This window comes from Lissotriton vulgaris, chromosome 10 (assembly GCF_964263255.1).
Source record: "Lissotriton vulgaris chromosome 10, aLisVul1.2, whole genome shotgun sequence".
Taxonomy (NCBI): Eukaryota; Metazoa; Chordata; class Amphibia; order Caudata; family Salamandridae; genus Lissotriton; species Lissotriton vulgaris.
Window position 1 is genome coordinate 267,741,103 of NC_141698.1, and position 24,647 is coordinate 267,765,749.

Here is a 24,647-nt window from a genome sequence, read left to right on the forward strand (position 1 = left end):
TTCCTAAACAAAAACTATGGCTGGGTAATTAATATAGCAAACGCAACAAGATGATGGACCAGAAACAAGCATTATGACTGTATAATGACTTCACACAGTGTGTCACACATACTTTGTTACAAAGTTTACTTTTCAACACTCTAATACCATTTTCTTGTTGCACCAAGCACAATACTGACTTTTCACACTCTGTGAGCTTGACATGTCATATAGCGCTAGATATGCAGCTAAAGAACATTCAGGCTGCATGTAAGAGGTTGAGTTATGAAGGGCTTGTGGTAGGACAAGTATAGAAGCAAGTGCTGCTTAAAATAGATAGTAGATATGGAAGGTTAAGTTATTGCTGAAGTAGCGGCGTCTTTTTTTAACAAGCATTTTCAATGTAATAGGTCTCACATTACTCAAGGTTTGAGCTTTTGCCGTTGCATTAATATTTGCAACGCCAATAGCTCATTTCAATTAAGCCTTCATAGAGCTGGGAAATTCATTTTCACCAGTGTCCAGCAGATGTCTCACAATGGCTACCCTGGTCACTTGTACTGGCAGTAATAGGACTGACCAGCACAGGGACATACCTACTTATGCAGGTATACCCTCACAAGTACTATTCAGCACCCTGCCTTAGGGCTGCCAGGCCTGCTGTATGGGTGGCTCATAAATATTACATGCAGTGTCAGGGAAAAGCAACAGAAACCCAGTTTCGTACATCCAGCATAATTGGAGCAGACGTGAGTTTGATGAGGAATACCATATACTCCTTTTTAGGTCGAGGACTCCGTCGCACTGCTTAAGCAGTGAGCGGAGCTCAGAAGATTTTATGTTTTAGTGTAGGGGGCTTGAACCCGCCCCTCTTCTCCATTGGCTGGCCTCGTAAATGCTGGCCAGCCATTGGAGGAGAGGGGCGTCACTCCCTTTAAGCCCCGTCTTTTTCGGAATCGGGGGCGTGTTTTTTAGGTTCTTTCTATCTGTGACGTCATCCGTCACTCAAACCTAAAAAACACGCCCGAATCGCAAAATGACTGTGTGTTTCTCCGAGGCATTTCTGCCTCGCCTCGGAGAAAAGGTGGTCATGTGGAGCGCTCCACCCGGCTGCAAGGACGTCCCCGAAGGGAGGCCCTGCTGAGGAATGTGCCCGGCTTCATCCGCGCGCAGACTCCAGGCTGCAGCTCCCGCCGCAGCCGGTGAACATACCCGGATCTGCCCTGCGCCTCCCAGCTGCTCCCTCCCTCCCTGGGAGTGTGGCGCCCCACGGTCCCTCTGGTTCTAATAGTGGGGCTGGCCGCCTCCAGGGGGGTTCACACTCCACGAGGGAACCGCAAAATAAGATGCAGGTGCTTTTCAACAACCCCACCCCCCCCCAAAAAAGTAATGGTTTCGGTTCGTCGTCCAAACTCTTGGAATGCATCGACGGATTTAGATCTGAACAGGGGTGCTTTGCACGGAATTTAATTATAGTCTTATTTTGTTCACAAATAATAAAATAAAATATGATTTTGCGCTGGCTCTGGCATGTGAATGGCAGCTCGTCTGTTCCAAAGTTACAGAGTCTGGATTTTCTTTTGACAGGTTTCTGTGTGCTTTCGAGCTTTCAATTCTTGTTTGTGTCAATGAGATTCTTTTTAGTATGAACCGTTCATCGCTCTTTTGTGTTATGAATTCATTATTTTATGATACCTCAGCCGATTTCGATGCCTGTTCCTCTGAACTGCCTGTCGCAGAAACGTAGGAGCCCAGAGGTGGTGAATCCGGCCTAAGGGCCTAATTATTTGTAACGTTTTAATGTATGCAGCTTTATACAAATGAAGATTCAGGCCCTTAGAAGTTTCCTCTCTGAGTGGGCTTTTGATGCACTTAATTCTCACTATTGGGGCGAGTGCAGGCGGACTGCTTTCTTTTAGGATTATACACATGTTACAGCTCTAAACCACGACCACCTCCGCTATCCTTCTCACTCCAAATAACTGTCTAATCTCCACCACTGAAATTACTTTCATATTTCACCATACTAATTCACCACTAATTCTTTATGGGCTTACGGAGTAGCGAGCTTCAACACCCCATCAGGGGTAACAAGCGCTATTTAAATACAACCCTTTTTTCCTCCTCTATCCTTCTGCTATCATTCCAAATCCAAATAACTGACTAACCGATACACCACTTAAAATGTATTTGCATGTTTCACTATACTAATTCAACACTAATCCTCTATGGGTCCCTTAGTAGCGTGCTACTCGTCAAAAAAGTGCTTTGACACCTCGTCAGGGGTAGTAAGCGCTATATAAATGCAATTACAATACAATAGTATAATTGAGGGACACCTGCAATGTCTCAGGGTCCCCTTGTGATACATTTTTTGACATCATATCGTGCGTAAAGCACCTGTCTACAGACTGAATTAAATCACCTGTGCCCCTTTACTACAGGTAAAATGATGGACTGTGTGACGCCATAGTGCAAGTCAGGGGCACCTGCATTGTTTCAAGGTCCCCTCTAGTGTGCGCGATTGTTTGAAGTCATAGTGCCTGTAAATCACCTGTGCTCCTCTACATACATGTAGAATGATGGATTGTGTGACGTCATAGTATAATTGAGGGACACCTGCAATGTCTCAGGGTCCCCTTGTGCTAGATTTTTTGACGTCATAGCGTGCGTAAAGCACCTGTGTGTGTGGTTCTGTCTGTGTGTGTGTGTGTGGCTCTGTCTGTGTGGGGCTCTGTCTGTGTGTGGCTCTGTGTGTGTGTGTGTGTGTGTGTGTGTGTGTGTGTGTGTGGGTGTGTGTGTGTGTGTTTGTGTGTGTGTGTGTGTGTGTGGCTCTGTCTGTGTGTGTGGCTCTGTCTGTGTGTGTGGCTCTGTCTGTGTGTGGCTCTGTGTGTGTGGCTCTGTCTGTGTGTGGCTCTGTCTATGTGTGTGTTTATCTGTGTGTGTGTGTGTAGCTGTGTGTGTCTGTGGCTCTGTGTGGATAGCTTTTTTTGTCGGTGGCTCTATGTGAGGGTGGTTCTGTCTGTGTGAGGGTGGCTCTGTGTAGGTGGCTCTATGTGAATGACTGTGGGTGGCTCTGTGTGGGTGCTCTTTATGTGTGTGTGGGTGGCTTTGTGTGTGTGGCTCTGTGTGGGTGTAAATGCAATAGGTCATGCATTTGCGAGCGATTAAGCTATTGGCATTGTAAATGACAATGCCATTTATTTATGATTTTAAAAAAAAAATGTCATGAGTAATGCCGAGACCATTGCATTGTAAATGCTTGTTGATGTCTCCAAACAGAATAGCATGGTGTGATAACTTAAAACGAATTTGGAAGGAAATTGATCCCTCTGGTGTGGGGTTAATCTACGTTCTGGTGTGGGGTTAATCTACGTGAGCTCACAAGTACAAAAAGAAAGAGGCACATTAAAGCCTTGGTGAATGAAGCAGCATTGGAGAAGGATCATACAGGATGTGAAAATTGATTCAGATATTCCCATGTATTCTCAACAGGTTATAATGGAGAATTGCAGCCATATTTATAAAAAATATTCAAGGCTGAAATATCGGCAAATAAGACAAATCTCTAGCGTACTATACAGAAGATAAACAAAATCTATAAGCCAGAGGTGGTAGAAGCATCCTCACACTGTCCTTTTGTCAAACTGTCTCCATTATACTACTACACTTTAATTTTTTTCCTATATTTATTTCAAATCTTTATTCATTCATAATGATGACCATAAAAGCACTAGTGTAAAAAAATATTTTACATCATATAAAGAAAATGGAAAAAAGGATTGGGTTTTCAAAATCTAGATCAAAAATAGAAAATGGTAGATAATCAAACATTGGACATCCTGAAGCATTTCATTCTGACATAAGCACCATAAACTATAAGCAAGGGCTACAAAGATTATGGCCAAATATAAAAAGGTATCAAACTCAAAATAGCATAATTTATGTTTTTTAAAGTTTCCAATTTTAAAATGATTTTTTTTTAAAACAACCAAGATCTAGTCACGGATAATATTAATAACAGAGAAGTTCATACAAATTAAAATGTAACCTCTGGGCATACATTTATAAATTATTGCTATCAGTGTTTAGACAATTGCAGATATGGACAGTTGATACATTGCTTGCATCTGTTATGAAAGGTGAAACCTCGAATCTAGGTTATAGCTTGGGGAAGTTTCTAAGTAATGTTTATAAAAGTATAGAGTGGATGAAGCATCACAACATGTTAAGTTTTTTGCTTTTTCAGAATATTTCCTTGTACCTTGGAATCTCACTTTGCTTTTTCAGAATATTTCTTTGTACCTTGGCATCTCACTTTACCGGAATCCCCGTGCAAGGGAACTCTCATTTACCTCCCCATGGTCAGTTCTGGTCATAGGCACTTGGCCCAACTACAAAAGTAGCGTAGCATTTTTATTGGGACATGTGTGACAATGCTGGGTGGTAGGAATTTTGAGGATTCCAGAAGTTTCCATCATAAGGAAAATGTGTGGTTTCAGGCAAAGTATGAAGTTTGGAGGGCACCGTGGGTAAGAAAACCTTTTGGGATCCTTGCAAGGCACAGCACCCTGGAATACCCTGGGTGTCTCGTTTAAAAAAATGTCTGTGTTTCGGGGGTGTGGCCGAGCGGCACCGAAGATGGCCGCACTCTAACGCGGCTCCTGCGAGGATCTGCCTGAGGCCCCTGATATCCGTCCTCTATCCTGCAGCCTCTCTGTCCCTGAGCGCGGCTCTGGACGTGGCGTGGGCTCCGGTTCCAGGAGGCTGTTTCCCGGGCCCTCTGGGCGGTGTGAGAGTCCCGCACTGCAAGCCGACAGCTTCGAGGCCTGTGGCGGCCTGGGCGGCGGGAGAGGCCCTGCCGGACCCCGGCCTCGAGTATTCTACAGGCCGGCCGCTGGCGAGTTGTGCCGGCGAGAGGTGCCAGGTGAGCGGCGGGCCCAGCCAGGCATACAGTGCGCCCTCCGCGGCACGAACGGTGCGGAAAAGAGTGTTCCCCCCCCTCCCGAAAAGAGTGTTCCCCCCCTCCCTTTGGAGCAGGCAGCGGGAGCTCCGGGGGCGCTGGGGGCAACGGCGATCTGAGCGCAGTGGGGCGACCCCTTGGCATTGCGAGAAGCGGGCCCCATGGTCCCCCTGGCTTGGATTTTGGAGTGCTGGGAAGGCCTGGAGGTCGAGGAAGGCGCCTGGCAAGTAGCGTGGATTGCATTGGAGGGTGAGGAGGTGACCGGTCTTAGTGAGGGCCCCCCTGAGGCTGCCTGGCCGCGTGGACCTTGCAGGGTGGCGTACCGTTGACGAACGTGGGGGCGTTGAGATAGCGCCGCGCGTCCATTAAGCAGAGGAGTCTGAGCCTAGAGCTACAGAACTAGGGGAGAGGTGCCCACGTGGTCCTGAGGCCAGCGCAGAAGCTGCTGATGGGCGAACAGAGTGAGATCCAGGCGTAGAGGCGAAACAGGGGCCTGAAGGGAGTCCCCCCCCCGCCCGGTGCATATAGAGGCCCCAGGCGGTCGCAGGTGCGGTCATGAAACCTAAAAAATCCATGACGACCCAGACAAACACGATGGACAATCAATTACACTGCCACGGCAGGTGGCGGGGGCGAGGCGCAGGCCGGTGCCCTGGCGGGCACTCCGGAGCCGTCTCTGGCGTCTATTATGCAGGCCATACAGACCATGGGAACCACGCTGGAGTCAAAGATTGACAAGGTGGCTATAGAAATGACGCTGCTGAGGGCAGACCTCAACAAAACATCGGAAAAAGCCACACAAAATGCTGCGGATATTGCGGAACTCCAGAGTACTACTAAACAACTACAGCAGCAGGTTCAACGGCTCTCGCAGCAGCAGAAGGTGGTGGCGGCCCGGCTGGAGGAACAGGAGGGGCGGACCCGCCGCAATAATATACACGTAGTGGGGGTTCCGGAGAAGATGGAGGGGCCGAGCGTGGATCTATTCCTAGAAGACCTCGTCCTCAAGCACCTGCAGCCCAGACGTCTCTCGAAATTCTTCACTATCGAACGAGCTCACAGGGCGCCGATCCCCCGCCGCGCCCAGGGGCGCCGCCACGGACCATAATTGCGAGGATTCTCAATTATAGAGACCGTGATGCCATCCTGCAGGCGGCCCGTCAACGTGGAGATCTACGTCTGGACGATGCCGTCATCAGGTTCTTCCCCGACTTCACGTTGAAGGTCCAACAGGAGCGGCGGACCTTTAACGGAGTTAAAAAAGCACTTCGAGAAAAGGGCATCAAATATATGATGTTTTTTCCTGCAAAGCTCAAGATCCTAATCGACGGGAAATGCTTGTTCTTCACCTCTCCGGAAGACGTGCACTCTTGGTTTGAGGAGCGTGGGGGCATGGCAGGTTCCGGATCTCGAGGCAACTGGAGAAACACGATGCCCCCATCTCCGGTGTCCTCTGCTGGGTCTGCGGGGAGTGGCTGTCCACAACGGAAGACTTCTTTGCCTTCCTGCCGAAATCGGGCTCGTAGCCTGTCGGCCTCGCCGGACATTGGCTGATATCAGGACTGGATTGCAGTGAAGCAGTCTTCTGCAGTGCTCGTGATGTATACTGACTCCCCATGTTTTGATTTGCTTTGAGCCGGAGGTGGTACTAGATAATGCCGGGGCACGAAGGGCTGTTGTTGAGGGGCTCCTCGGAGGTGGGGTACCCACATTGACTCACCTGACTCTACGTTACAAAGGATGGGGGGCGATCTGGGAAATGGGGGGGCTCGGGAGTGAACTGCTCGCATTTGTTTTCCCCAGGACCCAGCAGGGCAGGTTGACATGCTTTATAGACCACAAGATGGGGCCGAGGGCAGTCCTCGGGTTACAGGGTTGGGAATTGGTGCTCACCCCCTTAGTTTTTGTTTGTGGGGCTACATGCGCTCTGCTTGTTGGTGTATGCCTGACAAGGTTGGTGGGCGTGGCAGGGTAGCAGGGAGGGGGGTTGGGGGACGGGGGGATGGGGGTTTTCAGCTGTTTTGTTTTATTTCCAGTGTCTATGGTTTGGCTCCTGTGGCACTTTATTCTAGGTTCGTGTATTACATGCTTGCTTTTACTCCATTGACGCACACACTTGGCGGGTGGGACTGGGGTGGTGGGGAATTGGTTGCTGCCCCTTAGTCTTAACAGTGATAATGGCTGGGTCGCACACACCTAAGGTCCAGCTCCTTGATATATTGTCCTGGAATGTGAGCGGCCTTCAAAACAAGATTAAACGCACTGTGGTCCTCCAATATTTGCGTAGGCACGCCCCCGATGTGGTACTCCTCCAGGAGACACACCTGCTGGGTAATCACTGCAGGGCCCTGGATAGGTTTGGCTATACCCTGCGCGCCCATTCTGGCTTCACAACGGGCTCTAGGGGAGTAGGCATCCTAATCAAAAACTTGCTGCCCCTTGCTCTGGGGCGATGCTGGTCTGATCCCCTGGGGCGCTTCGTGGCGCTGTCTGCACAATTGGAGGGCCGCATCTTGAACTTCTGCTCACTGTATATCCCTCCGAAACTTCATGCGGCTACCCTCCCTGATGTTGGAAAGTTGCTACTGGATTTGCCTGCGGGGACCTTGATCCTGGGTGGGGACATGAACGATGTGATGACTAGGGAAGTGGATAGGTCTCGGCCCGCGCAGGCGTGGAGGGGGACTAACCACCTTGGGGACTTTGCACAGGCTCTGGGCCTGGTTGATCTGTGGAGAACGCACAACCCACAAGCTAGGCAATATACACATGTCTCCGCAGCCCATGGGACGTCCTCTAGAATAGACTACATATTTACGTTTACACACTGCTTAAACCTCTTTCGAGATGGTCACCACAAAGTTAGGGGGATCTCTGATCATGCTCCGGTTGGGGTTCAGCTGGTGGGCCCCAGATGTGCTTGGACTATCCCGCCTCGACTTGATGCCTTCTTGTTTAAAGACAGGGAGTTTCAGGAGAAATTCAGAGAGAGGGTGTATTATTACTTCAGTGATAATGTTGGCTCCATCAGTTCCCCAGCGATAGTGTGGGAGGCGTTTAAGACGGTGGCCAGGGATTTTGTGCAGGCCGAGGTTGGGAGACGGCGGAAAAAAAGTATGCGCAGGTGGAGAAGTTGGAGTCGGAGCTGCATGCTCTGGAGAGTCAGTCAGGGCTTACCCCGACTCAAGATAGACACAGGCAGCATAGGGCGCGCCTCCTGAGTAAGGAGATATGAGATGTTTTGACGGACCAGGCGAGGTCACATGCACTCGCCGCAGAGCGGAGGGTATATGACTTAGGTGACAAGGCTAACAAAATGATTGCCTGGTTAGAAAAGAGGGACCGGGACCGTAGCTGGGTACCGAGGCTAGAATGTCCGGACGGGTCGGTTAGCACCACGAGCGAGGCGATAGCGGAGGACTTCGCAAGGTATTGCGAGGAGGTCTACCGGTCTTGCGCAACTAGGGACGCACAGGAATTCCGCGACTTCCTGACCCCCTTGCAGTTACCCATACTGGACTCCGCAGACAGGGATGCCTTAGAAGCGGCTATAACAGTTAAGGAAGGGGAGGAGGCCATAGGGGACCTGCAGACTGGAAAGGCTCCAGGGCCTAATGGGTTCCCGGCAGAGGCGTTTGGGTGTGTGGCTAGCCGCACAGCGCCGCACTTGTGTAGCATGTTCCTGGAGGCGCGAGAGACAGGGCAACTACCGAGAGATTTGCGGGTAGCAACCATTGTTGTGGTCCATAAGCCGGGGAAGCCGCAAGAGATATGTAGTTCCTATCGACCTATCTCCCTCCTCAACTATGAAATGAAGGTACTGGGGAAGATCCTAGCCACGTGCCTAGGTGCGGTGATACAGTCGCTGGTCCGCCCAGACCAGTCGGGCTTTATGCCACATAGAAACACCCATCTTAATGTGCGGCGCCTGTTTGGAGTTCTGCAGGTGATGGCCACGCGCCAGGACGTGCCAGTGGCGTTGCTCTCTCTCGACGCCCACATGGCCTTTGATAGTATTGAATGGCGATATATTTATGCAGTTTTGGAGAAATTGGGCTTTGGGGACAACTTCTGCGCCTGGGTGAACTGCTCTATACAGAACCTTTGGCGAGAGTTCGGGTCAATGGAGCTCTCTCGCGTGAATTCCGCTTGGGGCGTGGCACAAGGCAGGGCTGCCCCCTTTCCCCAACCTTCTTTGCCCTTGCGCTGGAACCCCTGGCGCATTGGGTCGGGGTGGACCCTGCGGTGTGGGGCATAGACTTAGGGGTCGGACGGGAGGAGCGCATATCTTTATATGCCGATGATATCTTGTTATACGCCCAGCGGCCGTCTGACTCTATACGAAGACTGATGGTCATGTTGCGTGTGTTCGGGGACTACTTTGGGTACCACATCAACTGGAGTATATCCTTGGGCTATGTTCTGGCGGGACCCCAGCCCCATGCAGTGGATGGCTGCGAAGGCCTGGTCTGGCACACTGTCTTCCGGTATCTGGGGATATGGGTCACACCGTCTGAATCTGAATTCCTTCGGCTCAATGTCCAGGCTCAACTAGACCGCCTCCACAGCGATGTGTTGCATTGGAGAACTCTCCCGGTCTCTTTAATGGGCGGGGCCGTTTTATTTAAAATGATGGCCCTGCCTCGCCTGCTCTATATCCTGCAGAGCTCCCCCTTCCCGATCCCGGAGTCTGTTTTCAAAACGGTGGTGTCTGAGCAACGCACCCTGCTGTGGAGTGGGGGGGGTCCGAGGATTGCCCTCCGAAAATTGCAGCGCAGCCCTTACGAAGGGGGACTGGCACTTCCCGATATTCGCCTATATTACTGGGCCACGCAGTTGATCAATGTGAATGGTTGTATGTGTGCCCGGCAGGAGGAACCCGCTTACCGGGTTGATCGTATGGCCCTAGGTACGGACACCTATCTGGCGGCATTGTACTCGAGGACCAGGTGTGGCCGGTCCTTGCCTCCGCAGACCGCGGCGGTAGTAAGGGTGTGGAGACGGGCTACGAAGTTGCTTGGGTGGGAGGCGAGGTTAACAGATCAGACGCCTCTTTGGCAGGGTGACTTTCTTCGAGTGGTTGTGAAACTCCGAGGCCTACGCCAATGGAGCCTAATAGGTATAGATACATTGGGAGACGTATAGAGGAGGGGGCAATTGGTGGAATTTGCAACCTTTCAGGTGGCCTTCCAGATGGGAGATGGCGAATTCTTGCATTACCAACAATTTAAACACGCCCTACTCTCACACGACACCTGGGGACCAGCCCCCTGAATATGCTCCGCTAGAGGACAGAAGTTTTTCTCACGGAAATGTGAGGAAAATGTGTGTCTTTTGTCAAAGTTTGAGGGGCATTGTAAGTTAGAAAATATTGTGGAATCCAGGTGAAGCACACCAACCTGGTTTAATCCTAATGGCTAGGTTTCAGAACTGTCTGGGTCTGGTAGGTTGATTACCCTATCCACCCCCCAGGAGGGGTAGCAAGTCTATTTTGCCCCGGGGTGGGGGGAACATTGGCCTATGCCCAGGAGTCAGCTCTCATGGTCAAAACAATTACTTGAGTGCAGTTCCTAGTGTCTAGTGAGCTTTCTGCTACCATGGGCAGATTGGGGGTATTCACACCGATTTGCCCCCCAGGGTTCAGAAAGGCTGCCTGCTTTGTTTTTGGGATGGAGGCAAGGCCATGCCCATGGTGGTCAGCCCCCACTCCTACGTTTAAAAAAAAAAAAAACTTTCCCTGCCATCTTGTGGGGTTTCTGGCTCCCAGGGGAGAGATCGAGGGGAATTATTCATATATGCCCCCCCATCCCCCAGGGGGGCAGAAAGAGGGATGCCACATTTAAATGCCATGCCTTTCCCATGGTAGGGAGCCCCCCCCTCCCCCACCTATATTAAAAAAAAAATCCCTGTTGTCTCTGCCCCACCCTCCCCCTCAGACGGTCCGATCTGGGGTATGTACTCCCATCGGCCCCCCCAGTAGGGCAGAAACACTGATATATTTACAATCTTGGAAAGATGTCCGACTAAAGGTGTAGGAAACAATTATTATTATTATTAGTTGCCATTTGTAGAGCGCACAGCTACCCATGGCGTTTACCAGCATTACCCTAAGCAAGAAAGATCCTGAAGACACCATACTTAAAAGAGCCTTGTTTTTAGAACTTTGGCAAAACTGCATTAAAGAGATGTACTAAGGTAGGGCATTCCAGAGATTCGTACCTAGATATGCAAATGAACGTCCACCGGAAAGAGCCCGCCGGGTTCTGGGCATCCAGCATAGGTCCTGACTGGCATATCTCGGTTCCCTGGAGGGTAGATAAGAGTATTCCAGATCTTGTACATGTCTCGGACCAAGTCCTGCTTTAGCTTAAAACAGCAAAACAGAGAGCTTTAAATTGTACTCTTTTTTCAATTAGCTGCCAATGCAGCTCACGGAAAATAGGAGAGCTAGGGGTATAGCTCGGAAGTCTAGCAAGAAGTCTAGCAGCAGAATTCTGCACGACCTAAAGACAGCAGATACCAGCCTTTTCAGCATCCAGAAAGAGAACGATGCCATAGTCCATTCTTGAGAGGATGCGGGCCTGAATCAGCGTTCTCTGTGCTGAGCAGGGAATAGGCCAGATAATTTTCTTCACCCATTTCATTACTGCCACTATGGCAGCTTGTGGGAACATGAACAGAGCATCATCTAGCCTGAAGCCGAAGCTTTAAACTTTTGGAGAAGGAATAGGAACTAGAGATCCAGGCCAGTACTCAGGGCTCCACAACTGACGGTTCGGTTCCTACCCAAAATCATAACCTTGGTTTTATCACTATTCAGTTTGAGCAAGTTGCAATCTGTCTAAGATCGCGGTTAAGCAACTCAGAGTGGTTCCTCTGAGCGGACGACGGAGAGACGATAATTTGAGTGTTGTTCACATAAGAAAAAAGCTTCAGACCGCAACTCTCCACCACGTCTGCCAAAGGGCGCACATAGAGATTAAACAGCCAAGGTCTCCATGCAGAACTTGAGGTACACCTGAGGAACAGGGTACAGGTCGCAGACCTAGAATTTGAAGAGAAGACTTGATTTGATCTTTCAGGAATGAAGTCAGCCAAGCAAGGGCAGTGCCCTCCAGGCCAATTGTCCTCAGTCTGTCCACCAGGATAGAATGGGAAACTGTATTGAAGGCCGTGCTGAAATCCAGTAGAATCAAAGCAGCTGTGCTGCCCTCATCCAGAAGACGTTTTAGATGCTCAGTGGCACCCAAAATGGCAGTCTCTGTACTATGTACCAATCTGGACCCAGATTGAGAAGGGTGGAGAAGGGTGGAGAAGTTGCTGGGTTTCCACAGAGGTAGTGAGGCATGCATTTATATGGTTTTCTAGAATTTTGGGAAAAAAGGGCAGCAAAGAGATGGGTCTATAATTTGCCCACTTGTAGGATCAAGATTCGATTTCTTTAAAAGAGGGAGGACCTTTGGAATGTAGCCTTCGTAGATAGAGTAAATAAACAGATCTACTATGACTTTTAGCAGGTCTGTGTCTAAGAGCTACAGCTTAGCTGGAGGGAGAGGATCACAGGGAGAGCTTGATTTGATAGATCGTAAAATGGACATAAATCCATAAAGGTCCAGCAAAGGCCAATTCTCCATTTTTTTTGCCAAACTAGGCATACGATGAAAAGACAGTGGGTTAGGCAAAGGAGACATTTGGAATGCACTATCCACATCTTCCCTGTGTCTAAGCTTGATCTAAGATTGGCCTCTAATTGTGCTTGGATGGTGGTTGCCTTATTCACACAAAAATGTGCAAATTTTGTGCATTGAGACTGAGACAAGAGAGAAGTGGTAGACCTTTTACTAGGGTCAGACAGTTCTTTAACTACATCCTAGAGAGTCTCCGAGCAGTTTAAATCACTAATTACAAACTAAATTCTCCTATGCAGGAGTGATTAGATCCTTCCTCACTTTGAAGATCTTGTGGTTCTTACTGCAACTAGAACTTGTGAAATATACATTTTATGGGCACTGTTAAAATTATAGGAGTTCTCCATAATAATTAAATAAAACCATCATTCATTTTTGTATCTTTGACCCATGAGTATCATGTGTCCTAGTTAGGCCTAGAAGGAAACACAGCCATTTTAAATATACACAGGTTTCTCTTAAGTTGCCTTAAATTTCACACAATGATTTCTGACGCACATTTGCGACCATGACAGTGTGGATTAGTTTCCATGAAACTATACTTGCTTACAGAATTAACTTTGCACAGACACTAATTATGATACTTTGAACTTCAAGGACAAGGTCTGTACATATATTGTTCAAATGTGATTGTATGTTTTCATCCATGCGGCGACACAGCTACCTATAGTACATAAACTATTGTGGGCTGACTAGAATCTCGGCCCAAGGGAAGTATCCTTTTTGTTATAAATAAACAAGTATTTCCTGGTTTGGGCAGCAGAGTGCTTGTTGTCATTTTCGAAGTTGCTGCACGCTAAAATCTCAGCCCATCTGTTTGCTGATCCCTCAACCCAGCTGTTAGCTGATTCCTCGGCGAGGAATGTCCAACTTGAGACCTACATTCTTTCCATTGAGATAATGGTGTTGGATCATTCAGTAGAGATTCCTAGCAGAACACATACATACCCTCTAGGCATCTAGGTTGGGGAACGGGTAGTATGAGTACACTATATACACATATGTGTATATTGTTTTAAATGCCTGCATATATTCATTGTCCTAGCAAGATGGTGGAACTTTTCATTCTGTTCACTGTCCGTTTATTGCTAATCACTTTCATCTGCTTCTGTCTATTTATCATTGCATTACATATATTTTATCCAAGAATCACAATGGTTCAATACAATAAATATTGAAAACACCCCACTGTGTATTCTTTGTTTACTTCTCTTAGAGAAAGAGAGCACGAGTGACTGAGTGAAAGGGTTCTAGATCTGTTACTGCGATCCCTGGGAAAGCTCAAAATTGTCATCTTCTGTGGGTGCCAAAACCAATTGCTACGTGTCTAGGTTTAGGGGGCTTATTGTGGCACTGTGTTAGCTGGTCTCCTGGACAACATATCCTGAGGGGCTGTAGAAAATTAGTCTGGCACCTCTCTATGTTTATGTTGCACAGCAAACACGCAGTTCCTACTACACAACATGGCACTTCTAACATTGATCTGTCATGCTTTCTCAGAGATCCCCTACTTATCTCCTAACCGGAGATGTCCGTGGTGGTAGGCACAATCCTCCACAGCTGAGTAGGTACTCCTTATGTATTGGATAAGGGTTGTTCAAGCTTGTCATTATCAAAGGATCTATTTCCCATTGTGTTACCCTCTATGTAATTTATTAACATATTTTTTTTAATAAGTCTGCAGATGAAGATGAAAGAGCACTTATCGTTGCTGAGAACTGCAGACATGCCGGTACTCAGAAGCTATTACAACGTGGTCTTTGTGATTGAAGCTCACAAAGCATTTAGGGCATAGGTGTATTCTATTCCTGGGTTAAATTCCTGGTTGTAGTTAGCCCTTCGCTGTTATTTCACACTTACAAACAGATTGAAGTACCAAAAAATTATACACCATAGAAAGAAATAGATCTCTCTCACTTACCAAAAACACATAAATTGGTTTATTAATAGTGCCCTATCCCAGATAACAGCAAACATTAGACTCGGTCTTCTCAGCAATGAGGGAGCCGCTACACACCTCATCCTCATCCTCATGTTTATAGATTACCACCACCAGAAGTGCGAACACTATATAAAGATCTAGTGACAATATACAGATGTCTTACACAGTTTGTTATGCAAACATTGACACTTAACCCAGCAAGGACCACTGAAGCTGTATACCCACAATTGGCTACTCCGTGCATCAGCCCACAAACGCTAAAGGCAGTAATGGGGAAAGTTCCCGTCATACGGGAGGAGATTCAGCTCTGGATGCACAAAAAGCAAGCCATCTTGAAGCACTGTTTCCCCAGTACGGGCCCGCAGGAAAAGCACAGAATTCTGACTATTTACTTGCCAATGGGAATGGCTCCCCATGTGGAAGATTGCACAGTGTATGCTGCAGTATATAACAGATTACATGGTACCCCTTTGTTGGCTGTTTTGCCTGAAGTGCTGAAACAGATCCAGAATGAGTACGGGGCACCCGTTCCCTAGACTTGAGGGTGAAACATTGTGGGCAATTTTGCTGTAGTATAACATAAAGGGGGGGATGCAGCAGCAATGGCTATACACCAAGTGCATACAGAATTTAGCTCCTGCAGAGCAGGAGTGCGAATTACCTAAAAATATCAAAGGAAAATAAACTAACCTGGGTAAATATAATTTGGGGCCAGACCTGGGAAACCACAATTGAAGAGTAATTCTGAAAAGGATGACTCTAAGCAAGCACCCGATTCTTCTACAAAGAAGAAATGGGAAAACAAGAAACACAAAGACAGGACTGATTCACAGGGTGTGTATCCTCATCAGGAAGTCACTGGAAAACGCTATAATCTGTGTAATTGTGTTAATATTAGACTGCCTGACATGTATTAGGATACTGATAAATTACTGTAGAACGTGGAGCACACCTATTGCTTTAATCCTTTGTTTGCTCCAAACTTCATTTAATATCTCCTTTTTATTTTGCGTTCTAACAGTGGTGGACACGCTGACTCAACATTTCCTAGACAAACCCACCCTTAAACAAGTATATGAAACTTGACCACTGTGCACTTTTGCTGTGAGCTATTACTCATTTACTTTACATAACATGCATTTTCAAAAACATTTACTTAAACACTGTCAATCAGACATAATCTTACTCAAAAATCTTGTACGCTATCACTGTGTTCTTTCATTGTAACGTACATATTTATTCTGTTCATTACACAAAACATAAAATACAAGGCAATTCTTCAATCTTAATTCAAAGTTATTGTCACTTAGCTCTGTAGCCCAATGCATTTCGGGCCCTTTGCCCTTCTGCGGGGGCTATAATCAGAAGCTACCTCCTGCCGTCCTTCTATAACTACTCTTAGAATCGGTCAAGAAAGAAAACACCGGTACGGACTTAGTTGAGTAGCTGAGGACGAAATCTAGTTGTAGTAGAGGTATGGTGAATGACGGGCGGCATACCCTTAAGAAGAGATGCTCAGAACAGCTTGGTTCAAGTGGAAGAGTAGTTATAGAAGGATGGCTGTAGGTAGCTACTGATTATAGCCTCTGAAGAATTTCACATCAACCACCATATCTTCAATAACGCTTGGCTACTCGAATTGTGTTTACCCTGGGATATCTCCACTAGAAGAGACATTTGGTTTACCACGAATCAGCCATCTCATCCTTCAAGGCAACTTTATTTCTCAATGATGATCATGAGGGCACTCAAGATTGTCCTGCCCTAGACACCAGCATATCTTTAGTTACTACAGAAACTATGAGGAAGACAAGTCAAACTGGGACATTGTATGCTGCTCCACTTCGTGAGTTCAACTCTGACAAGATCTTCGCAGATGTGTCTCGATCACCTTCATTTGAGTGGCCACAGGATCCACATAAGAAGCCGGCTTTAGTGGCTCATATCGTTTGCAATAACAACAAAACAATATTCCTTAGGCGATTTATTTAAATTTTAACTTCACAGTTGAAGGATTGTCACCGAAGTGAACATGAATTCCAATTCATCAAGAGAAAATACAAATAGTAAATCATTTGTTTTTATTCCATCATCTTCATTTTAAATCATAAGAATATGTATATACAATATAATACATCCACTCTCGGCAACAAAATGGTATACTGTTTCTTCAGTTGATCAAAATATATACAGTACCAAAAGACACTTTTGTAAAGAATATGGACAGTATTTCCATACCTTCCATATATATACACAGTAATTTTGCACAGACTATATACAAAATTCCTAATCAATCAATGTTGATACTATTTACAAAGAAGTGCCATTGCGTCGACGTTTCGGTCTCATACAGTATAATATAACGAGACCATCATCAGGACATAGGTTGCACCATGGACCTATAGTGAAGTAATATAAATACAACCACAACTATGTTTGTACAAACTCTTGAGAATAAAGTTTTGGCTGTCTGCCCACACCAAACCGAATGGTGAACAAATAAATAAATAAGAAGTGCCAACAAATGTGTCCAGGGACTAAAATGTCCTATTTACAATAATTACATAGTGGCCATGTCCCAAAACGACATGCACCCACACCCAAATATCTAAGTGAAACAAGTAGTGCAGTTAAATCCATACTCACTGAAAACCAATGGGAAAAACTCCTATCCTATTGGGAATATAACAAATAATAAGAATATATATATTTGTGTCTGAAACTAGTATGCAGAGCAATGGCCAACATTAACTTGTATGTAGATAGCAGAAGGAAGCCATACCTTAAGCAGAGGTGTATAGAACACAACACCGAGGGCATTTAATATAGCTCCGTCGTATCTGTACCAAAAACAGAATCACAAAGGATAGTAAGACATCAATCAACAAAACGGCGTAGTGTCAGTAACTAAGGAGAAGAACCGCAATATAGCTTACCAATGTGCGAGTGAAACAGCACACTACTTGCAGTCTTTGTCGGTAAAAACGCAAACAGAGTCCAGCGTTTTCCCAGGATACCTAACTCCGGGTCGCGATCACGTGGTCAAACGTGCTGCGTCGTGGCAGCCTTTTTGGGATAACTAAGGACGCCTGACCCTCCATTAGGATAGTATTCGGGAGTCAGGCAAGACGTCTCCAGGTCATATGGTACATGTGACAAGATCACAACAAAGTAAAGCCGGTCATGTAAGTTAGAACAGAATTCGTCATGTAAAAGATTTAGAGGAAACAGACCAAATCCATAACAGCTGTTGTTATTAACATAACGATCCCCTAAGATAACTGTCAAACCAACTGTGGTATGTCAATGAATGTGTGAAACCACACTGAATCTCTATCAGATTGCAATAGACAGGGATCATATAAAATGACCATCCATTGGCAGATGCAGAAATATAAAGAAGCCATTATATAACAATAAAAGCTAATCATAGTATGCAGAAATCAGCGTAGAGTTGCCAGGACTTGCCAACTCAACAAAGGAATTTAGTCCCTTGGACACAGTATTAGCTGACCAAATCCACCTATTTTCTTTCTGTGTTAGCAGGCGGTCGATATTACATCTCCGTTTTGACTGTTTAACATTTTCTAAAATCCACCATTGCATATCACATGGTAAATGTTGTTGTTGTAGATAATGTTCAACTAATGGTGCTGTTTCTACTTTACATATAATTCTTGATTGATGTTGTGCGATTCTTTTTCTTATCTCTTGTGTGGTTTTGCCTATATAATATAGGGAGCAGGGACATTTGATGCAGTATATAGCATTTTTTGTTAGACAATTCGTATGATTTCTCAAGGTCCAATTTTTGCCATTTATACAGCAGGTTTTTGTTATTATTGTGGTTTGACATGCAGTACATGAACCACAGGGGTAATGTCCCACTATGGGAGGCAAACCCCAGATGTTTTGGATGGTATTGACAGTCGGTTCTTTGTAGGCTTTTACTAAGTCGTCTCTTAAGTTGCATGCTCTTTTAAACGCAAAACGTGGTAATGGTAACTGTGGTTCGATCTTATGGATCAGATGCCAATTTTTGGTTCTGATTTTCTTAATACGGTTGGATTCTGATCCAAAAGTCGTGATACATGTTATCAGATCATTGACAGTGTCTTGTTTCTTTTTGCCTTCCAGTAATGCCTGTCTGTCGTAGTACCACGCCCTTTTCATTGAGCGTTTAACTAATCTGTAAGGGTACCCTCTCATTGCTAGTTTAGTTTGTAGCACTTTTGCTTCTGTAAAATAATCACTACGTTTGGTGTAATTACGTTTTATCCTTAAAAACTGTCCAAACGGTATCTGGGGTCGTTAGTTGAAATTTCACGATTTCCCACACTCCTCAATATTAAAAAAGCTGATGGAAAGTTTCCAATACGGTGTCATTCGAATTTATGCACTCGTTTTCGGTTTTCCAATCGAGATCCTCAAGATATTCTTCTTTTGTAAATAGAAACGGATATCCTTACTGCCTCTGGTTCTGTTTTAGAGTGAAGGTCTGTATATATTAGTTGTCTTGGTGCACCCGGGTAGTTTACGCTCGTGGCTTATTTAAATGGACGGCACGTATTCCCGGAGTGCTTCGTGGGCGTCTGTTAGATCACCGTTTGAAATCGATTTCAAACGGTGATCTAACAGACTCTTTTAATATTGAGGAGTTTGGGAAATCGTGAAATTTCAAATAACGACCCCAGATAGAAAAGTAATCGATACAACTCACCAAGATGCAATTGCATAGGTGACATACAGTTTGTGGAGAAAATCATAGATACTGTCCTTAGGAAGGAGGCCATAATCATTCAAGGCTTCCAAAACGCGTCGACGCATTTATAAAGAGTTAAATTCGGAGTTGCCAACAAACATATTGGTTATAAGGAAAGAAAATCCTTCCCAGTGTTGTCAAACAGGGGGTCCGAATTGACAAGATTAAGACAAATACTATTGTCTTTTCCCATTCTTTCTCCAGTTCCACATTAGGTGGTTTTTATTGTACAGTGTATGTGTTTTTAATTAGAATTGCATAAGAATTCATATGTTTTTTATTGAAATAAAATGTATATTTTTACATAAATATTGTTTTTTCCTTCTGGTGAGTATTCCCCGAGCTAAATGTTGAGAGTTAAGTGAGTGATGCAGACTGAGTGAGATAGGTCTCTGAATTCCGTTTGGATCTGAGATAACTTGATCTCCCATAGGGAAAACATTTTTCTTTACTTGATAGTATACTGGTGCTCGATTTCCCTTTGGGTAATAACGAGCCCCTCTCTTTGGATTATAACCAAAATGGTGTTCTCCTGAACCTGTATATTCAGATGGAAGGGTGGTTTTGTAATGGATGTTACTGGGATTTTATATGTTTATGCCCCTTTCTGTAATTTATGTTAGAATATGAAGAATAAAGGCTGTTGAAACTTTACTGCCTTTGAAATACTTTTACATCTTTGAGACATTAGGATCTGGTCCATTGTAAGATCCATGGCCTGATCATCCTTCTGCTTACATTCCCCATAGCTGAAGCTGCTCCAGGTACCACACAATTGCCAGCTCCTATGAACTGCCTAAAGAAAACACCTGTACAGAGGATGAGCCCTGCTCAGATGTCTGGTGCTAGCCTGTCCCCACGGCAGCGAGAATCCAGGAGGACTGATGTTGGCATGAAGCGGTTGTATGATGAGGGTAAGGCTTAACCTGTTATTTTCAACGAGTTGTGACCAGAGCATCACTCTGGTCTTTGCGATTGCTAAGTAGAGTCTTGACATCCCAGAATTGTTTATACATATTATCTAAGGGCTCAGCACTACTTGTGAGAGACAATAGCATATGAAGATCAAGTTTGTGAATGTAGGGCCCATTAAAACTTCCTCGTTCTGTCCTATGGAGGCACAACTCCTATATTGTGCCTCTCTCCAGGTCCACATTGGTAAGTGCTGCATCCTTGTGCCATAGACCAGACACTGCCCACAGTTTACAGAGGCTCTAGGACAGTGCGTGTGCACTTTCCTCTGCTATACCAATGCAGTTGGTGTCTGCCTGATCAGCAGAATAGAGGTAGTTAAGATTGCAGTACAAGCTGCCATCTTGCTTGCACACCTGTGCCGTATTTGCCAGTAGTCCTCAACAAAGACTCCATTGTGCAAATCTTCTTGCTGGAAAGTGTAGCAGATCACACAGAGGATACCATTAGGAGCTTTTGCACAGTTGCACAGTTAATCTGATAGAGACTACCAGCTGCAGTTTCCTTAACGTAGAATTATCCCCGGGCGTGAGACTGGATCCAGAAAATTTTCTTTGCCACAGCATCTCTGCGCGCCAGGGGCGGTACCACTTGACTCCGCCCTGATGTCGTCCTTGGGCGTGACATCAGCGATGTCACATAAGCCCTACCCCGGCGCGCTGATGTCAGTTTTTTCTCTTTGCCGCGTGCAACGCGGATCCGGATTGTGTCCTTCTTTTCACGCTTTGCGTTAAGGAACAGTGTGCGAATGCCTTCGGGCTTCAAGACGTGTACCTCCTGTGCACGCCAGATGTCGGCGACTGACCCTCACCATATCTGAATGTGGTGTTTGGGCGAGCACCATGACTCGACGGACTGCGAAGCTTGTCAGCACCTCAATCCGAAGTCCCGGCGGGAGCGCTGGATGAAACTGCTGTCGGCCCGCTTGTCCAGGTCGGTGTTGTCCCAAAGTCCGCCCCCTTCTTCGGAAGCCAGGAGCAACCGATTCCGACTGTGGCATCGCCCTTCGCCACGGCCCCAAGGGCGTTGCTCGCCGGCTGGTATGTCCTGTAGCTTGTCTCCGAGGCCCTGTCCTCGTTCGGCGGAGGACTCTGGTTCCCCTTGGGACGTGCGCCCTCGCCTGTCGCCACACTACCCGCTGTTTCTTGGCGTTGGGGCAACTAGGGCCCAAATGACAGCCTATGCTGCGGCTCTGTAGGCTTCTTTGGCCCCTCCTCCACTTCCTGAGACGTCTGCGGATCCCTTGCCTCGCGCGGCCTTCTGCTGAGTCGCCTGCGGCTTTGGATTCAGGTTGTAGGAGGTTGGTGTCGTCGAGGTGCAGTCCTGCGGGGTTCCCCTCTTCAACCAGCGGCGTCCTTGCCTCACCGCAAATCTCTACGGGACTCCTGGTGGCATCGCAGGAGATCGCCGGGACTCAGGGCATGTCCCGAGTCCCCCTCGGTCTTCTGTGCGGGCAGCTGCCTCCCTTGAGACCGAGCCGGAGCCTTTCCGGCACCAAAGGCTTTCCTCCCCGGCCCTGGCAGTGCCGTGGGTGGAGGCCACGGCCTGGGGTGCTTTCCCAAGTCCCTCTCGGTCTTCTACTGGCTGCTGCATCGTGTGAGGTCGAGCCGGCGCCTTTTCGGCACTGTTCCTCAGCGGAACCGGCTCCGACCCCGTCCCATTCTCCCAAGGAACACGTGGTGGTGGAGGTCGACTTGGCGCCGTGAATGTCCACTCCGGCGCCAGCTGACGCCGAGCCGTTACCAGTGGCGGACTCCACAGCCCGTGCCGGCGTCGGGTCCTCGACTCGTCTCTGGAGGTTCCATCCTGTCCGGAGGTTTGTCGTCTCCTGGTCTCTTCTTCTCCGGAGACGGGGCGCAGCATCGTAGCTTTTTCACCGGCGTCTTCCAGGGAGGGCTCCTCACCGTCCCCGCAGCCTCAATCCTCGGACCCTCTCTCCCACAGCTTGCGGTTGGTTGCTCCGCCTGCTTCTCCGCCTTCCCCGGGGGCCATCAGGTTCCTCACTCATCAGTGGATCCCCCTCCATTCAGGGGCTGGCCTCTTCTTCTTCCAGCTGCACGGACTGCACTAAAGTTTACAGCCGTCGCCCACGGAGGAATTGCTTTCTTCCCCGCTGCGCCCTACGGAGGCCAGTGCTGCCTTCGTTCGAGCTCTTTCCACGGCCGCTGGCATTTTGCGAATGGGTAACCCCGTCACCCCATTCCCTATGGACCATCCGTTGGAGGTCCTTCACCAGGGCTCTGGTGGGCGGGAGCTGCTCCTTCCATTCAAAGCTTCGCTCCACAACTCTCTTCTGGGGCCTTGGTAGCGTCCTGCCATGAGTGATAAGGTGCCTCAGCCTCTCCTCCATCACCACCGTCCTGCTCTGCACGACCCATCTGCCTTCCTTTCCACCCTTCTACTCAGGGCCCTCTTCTGCGGGCTGCTTTTCTGTCCTTGCCTGTGGTGTTGGTTCCTCCGTCACGAGAGGCCCGGTGGTTGGATTTTTGGGGGCGTAACATCTTTGCTTCCTCCACTGCTACTTTGCGAGCGCTCAACACTCTTTGGGCCAGATGTAGGTCGGTCGGTAACGGCCGAAAATCGGTATTTTCGGCCGTTACCGACCGGTATGCATGATTTGAAATGTAGGGGCACAATTTTACAGAATCGGTAACTTTACCGATTCGGTAAAGTTACCGATTCTGGAAAATACCGAATCAGTATTTTTACCGATTTGGTAAATCTCAGATGTAGGTGGGACTCTTCTGAGTCCCAAAGGCCCTACAAAATCGGTATTTTACCACACAATCCTATTGTGTGGTAAAATACCGATTTCAGGTGTGCATGCACATGTGTGCATGCACACCTAGCCATGTGACAGACAGACATGCCCTTAGGGCATGTCTGTGTGCCACATGGCGCACATGCCTATTTGTGGGGTGCCAGAGGGTGTCAAAGTGACACCCCCTGCACCCTTGCAAAATTCGGTATTTACCGATTCTGTAAATACAGAATCGGTATTTCCCATTGATTCCTAAGGGCTTTGAAGCCCATAGGAATCAATGGGAAATACCGATTCTGTATTTACAGAATCGGTAAATACCGAATGTTACAGAATAGGTATTTCCACATCTGGAAATACCTACATGTCAACCACATTGATTTACCGATTTTCAATTACCGAATCGGTAAAATTCGGTAATTAAAAATCGGTAAATCAATATTACCTACATCGGGCCCTTGGTGTTTTGGCCAGGAATACCTCCAGCCTGTGGGATTCTGTGGAGTCCCTTCTGTCTCATGTCTCCCACGAAGGTGCCCGTGCTGATCTACAACAAGGGGTGGTGAGGGACAGAGTCTCTGAATTAAGCAGAAATCTCTCACCCAGTCAAGAGATCTGGGCTAGATCCAACACCGTTTTTTAGCTCACTGCACCCTCCCAGTTTCAGAACCTGGCTGTATGCAAATTAGTCTGTTCCTGTCCCAGTGCATGATGGGAACAGGGCAAACCAAACTACAAAAGCCAATTCTTACACTGGGAAGGAAACAAGCTCCCGGGGACCGGTTTCTGGCATTACAGCCGTCTTCGGCTCGGTTTGCTTGAATCCTGATGGTGCAATGAGCAAGGGACTCATGTCTGAGTATACCCTTCCACGCTTAGGGTGGACAAAAATATTTACAACAAGGGGTGGTGAGGGACAGAGTCTCTGAATTAAGCAGAAATCTCTCACCCAGTATAAGAATTGGCTTGGTAGTTTGGTCTGCCCTGTTCCCATGATGCACTGGGCCAGGGTCAGACTAATTTGCATATAGCCAAGTTCTGAGCTGGGGTGGTGCAGTGAGCTAAAAAACGGTGATGGATCAAGCCCTGATCTTTGGACTGGGTAAGAGTGGTCTGCTTAATTCAGACACTCTGTTCATCACCACCCCCTTTTCTGAATCATTTTTGTCCACCATAAGCGTGGAAGGGTATACTCAGATGTGAGTCCCTAGCCTTCCTCCCTTGTGGGATGCTCTTTCTGTTTGTTTGATTCACTCCTTCCTTCTGGTGATTGGTTGGGTGGCCCCTGGTCTTCCAGTGTGGGGCCTGCTCATGCCCTTTTTCTTTGCTTGAACTTTTGACTCCTCTGCAGTCCTCTAAATTGGGGTCTCGTGGTTGTGCCTCGACCCTTGTTCTTTACAGAGAACGTGCCTCTCCTTGTTGGTGTGGTCGTGGGGTAATTTGCCTTTACTCAACTGTACTGGGCTTGTTGCCCTTCACTGCTGTGGGTTGTGATTGCAGACTTTCTTCGTCTGCTATGATGTTCCTCACATGTTTTTCTGCCTCCTGGGAGGATGTCGCCTTAGATTGCAAGGTTGCTC

At 47.3% G+C, this 24,647-nt stretch overlaps 1 protein-coding gene across 1 annotated transcript in view; it reads left to right on the plus strand.

Moving 5' to 3' along the window:
* Nucleotides 1-24,647, plus strand: part of LOC147685096 (uncharacterized) — a 1,199,247-nt gene that overhangs the window by 715,627 nt on the left and 458,973 nt on the right. Inside the window, exon 21 of the mRNA XM_086940986.1 lies at nt 20,084-20,248. Within this exon, the coding sequence (XP_086797112.1) occupies nt 20,084-20,248 (165 nt within the window). The remainder of the gene's footprint in view (nt 1-20,083; nt 20,249-24,647) is intronic.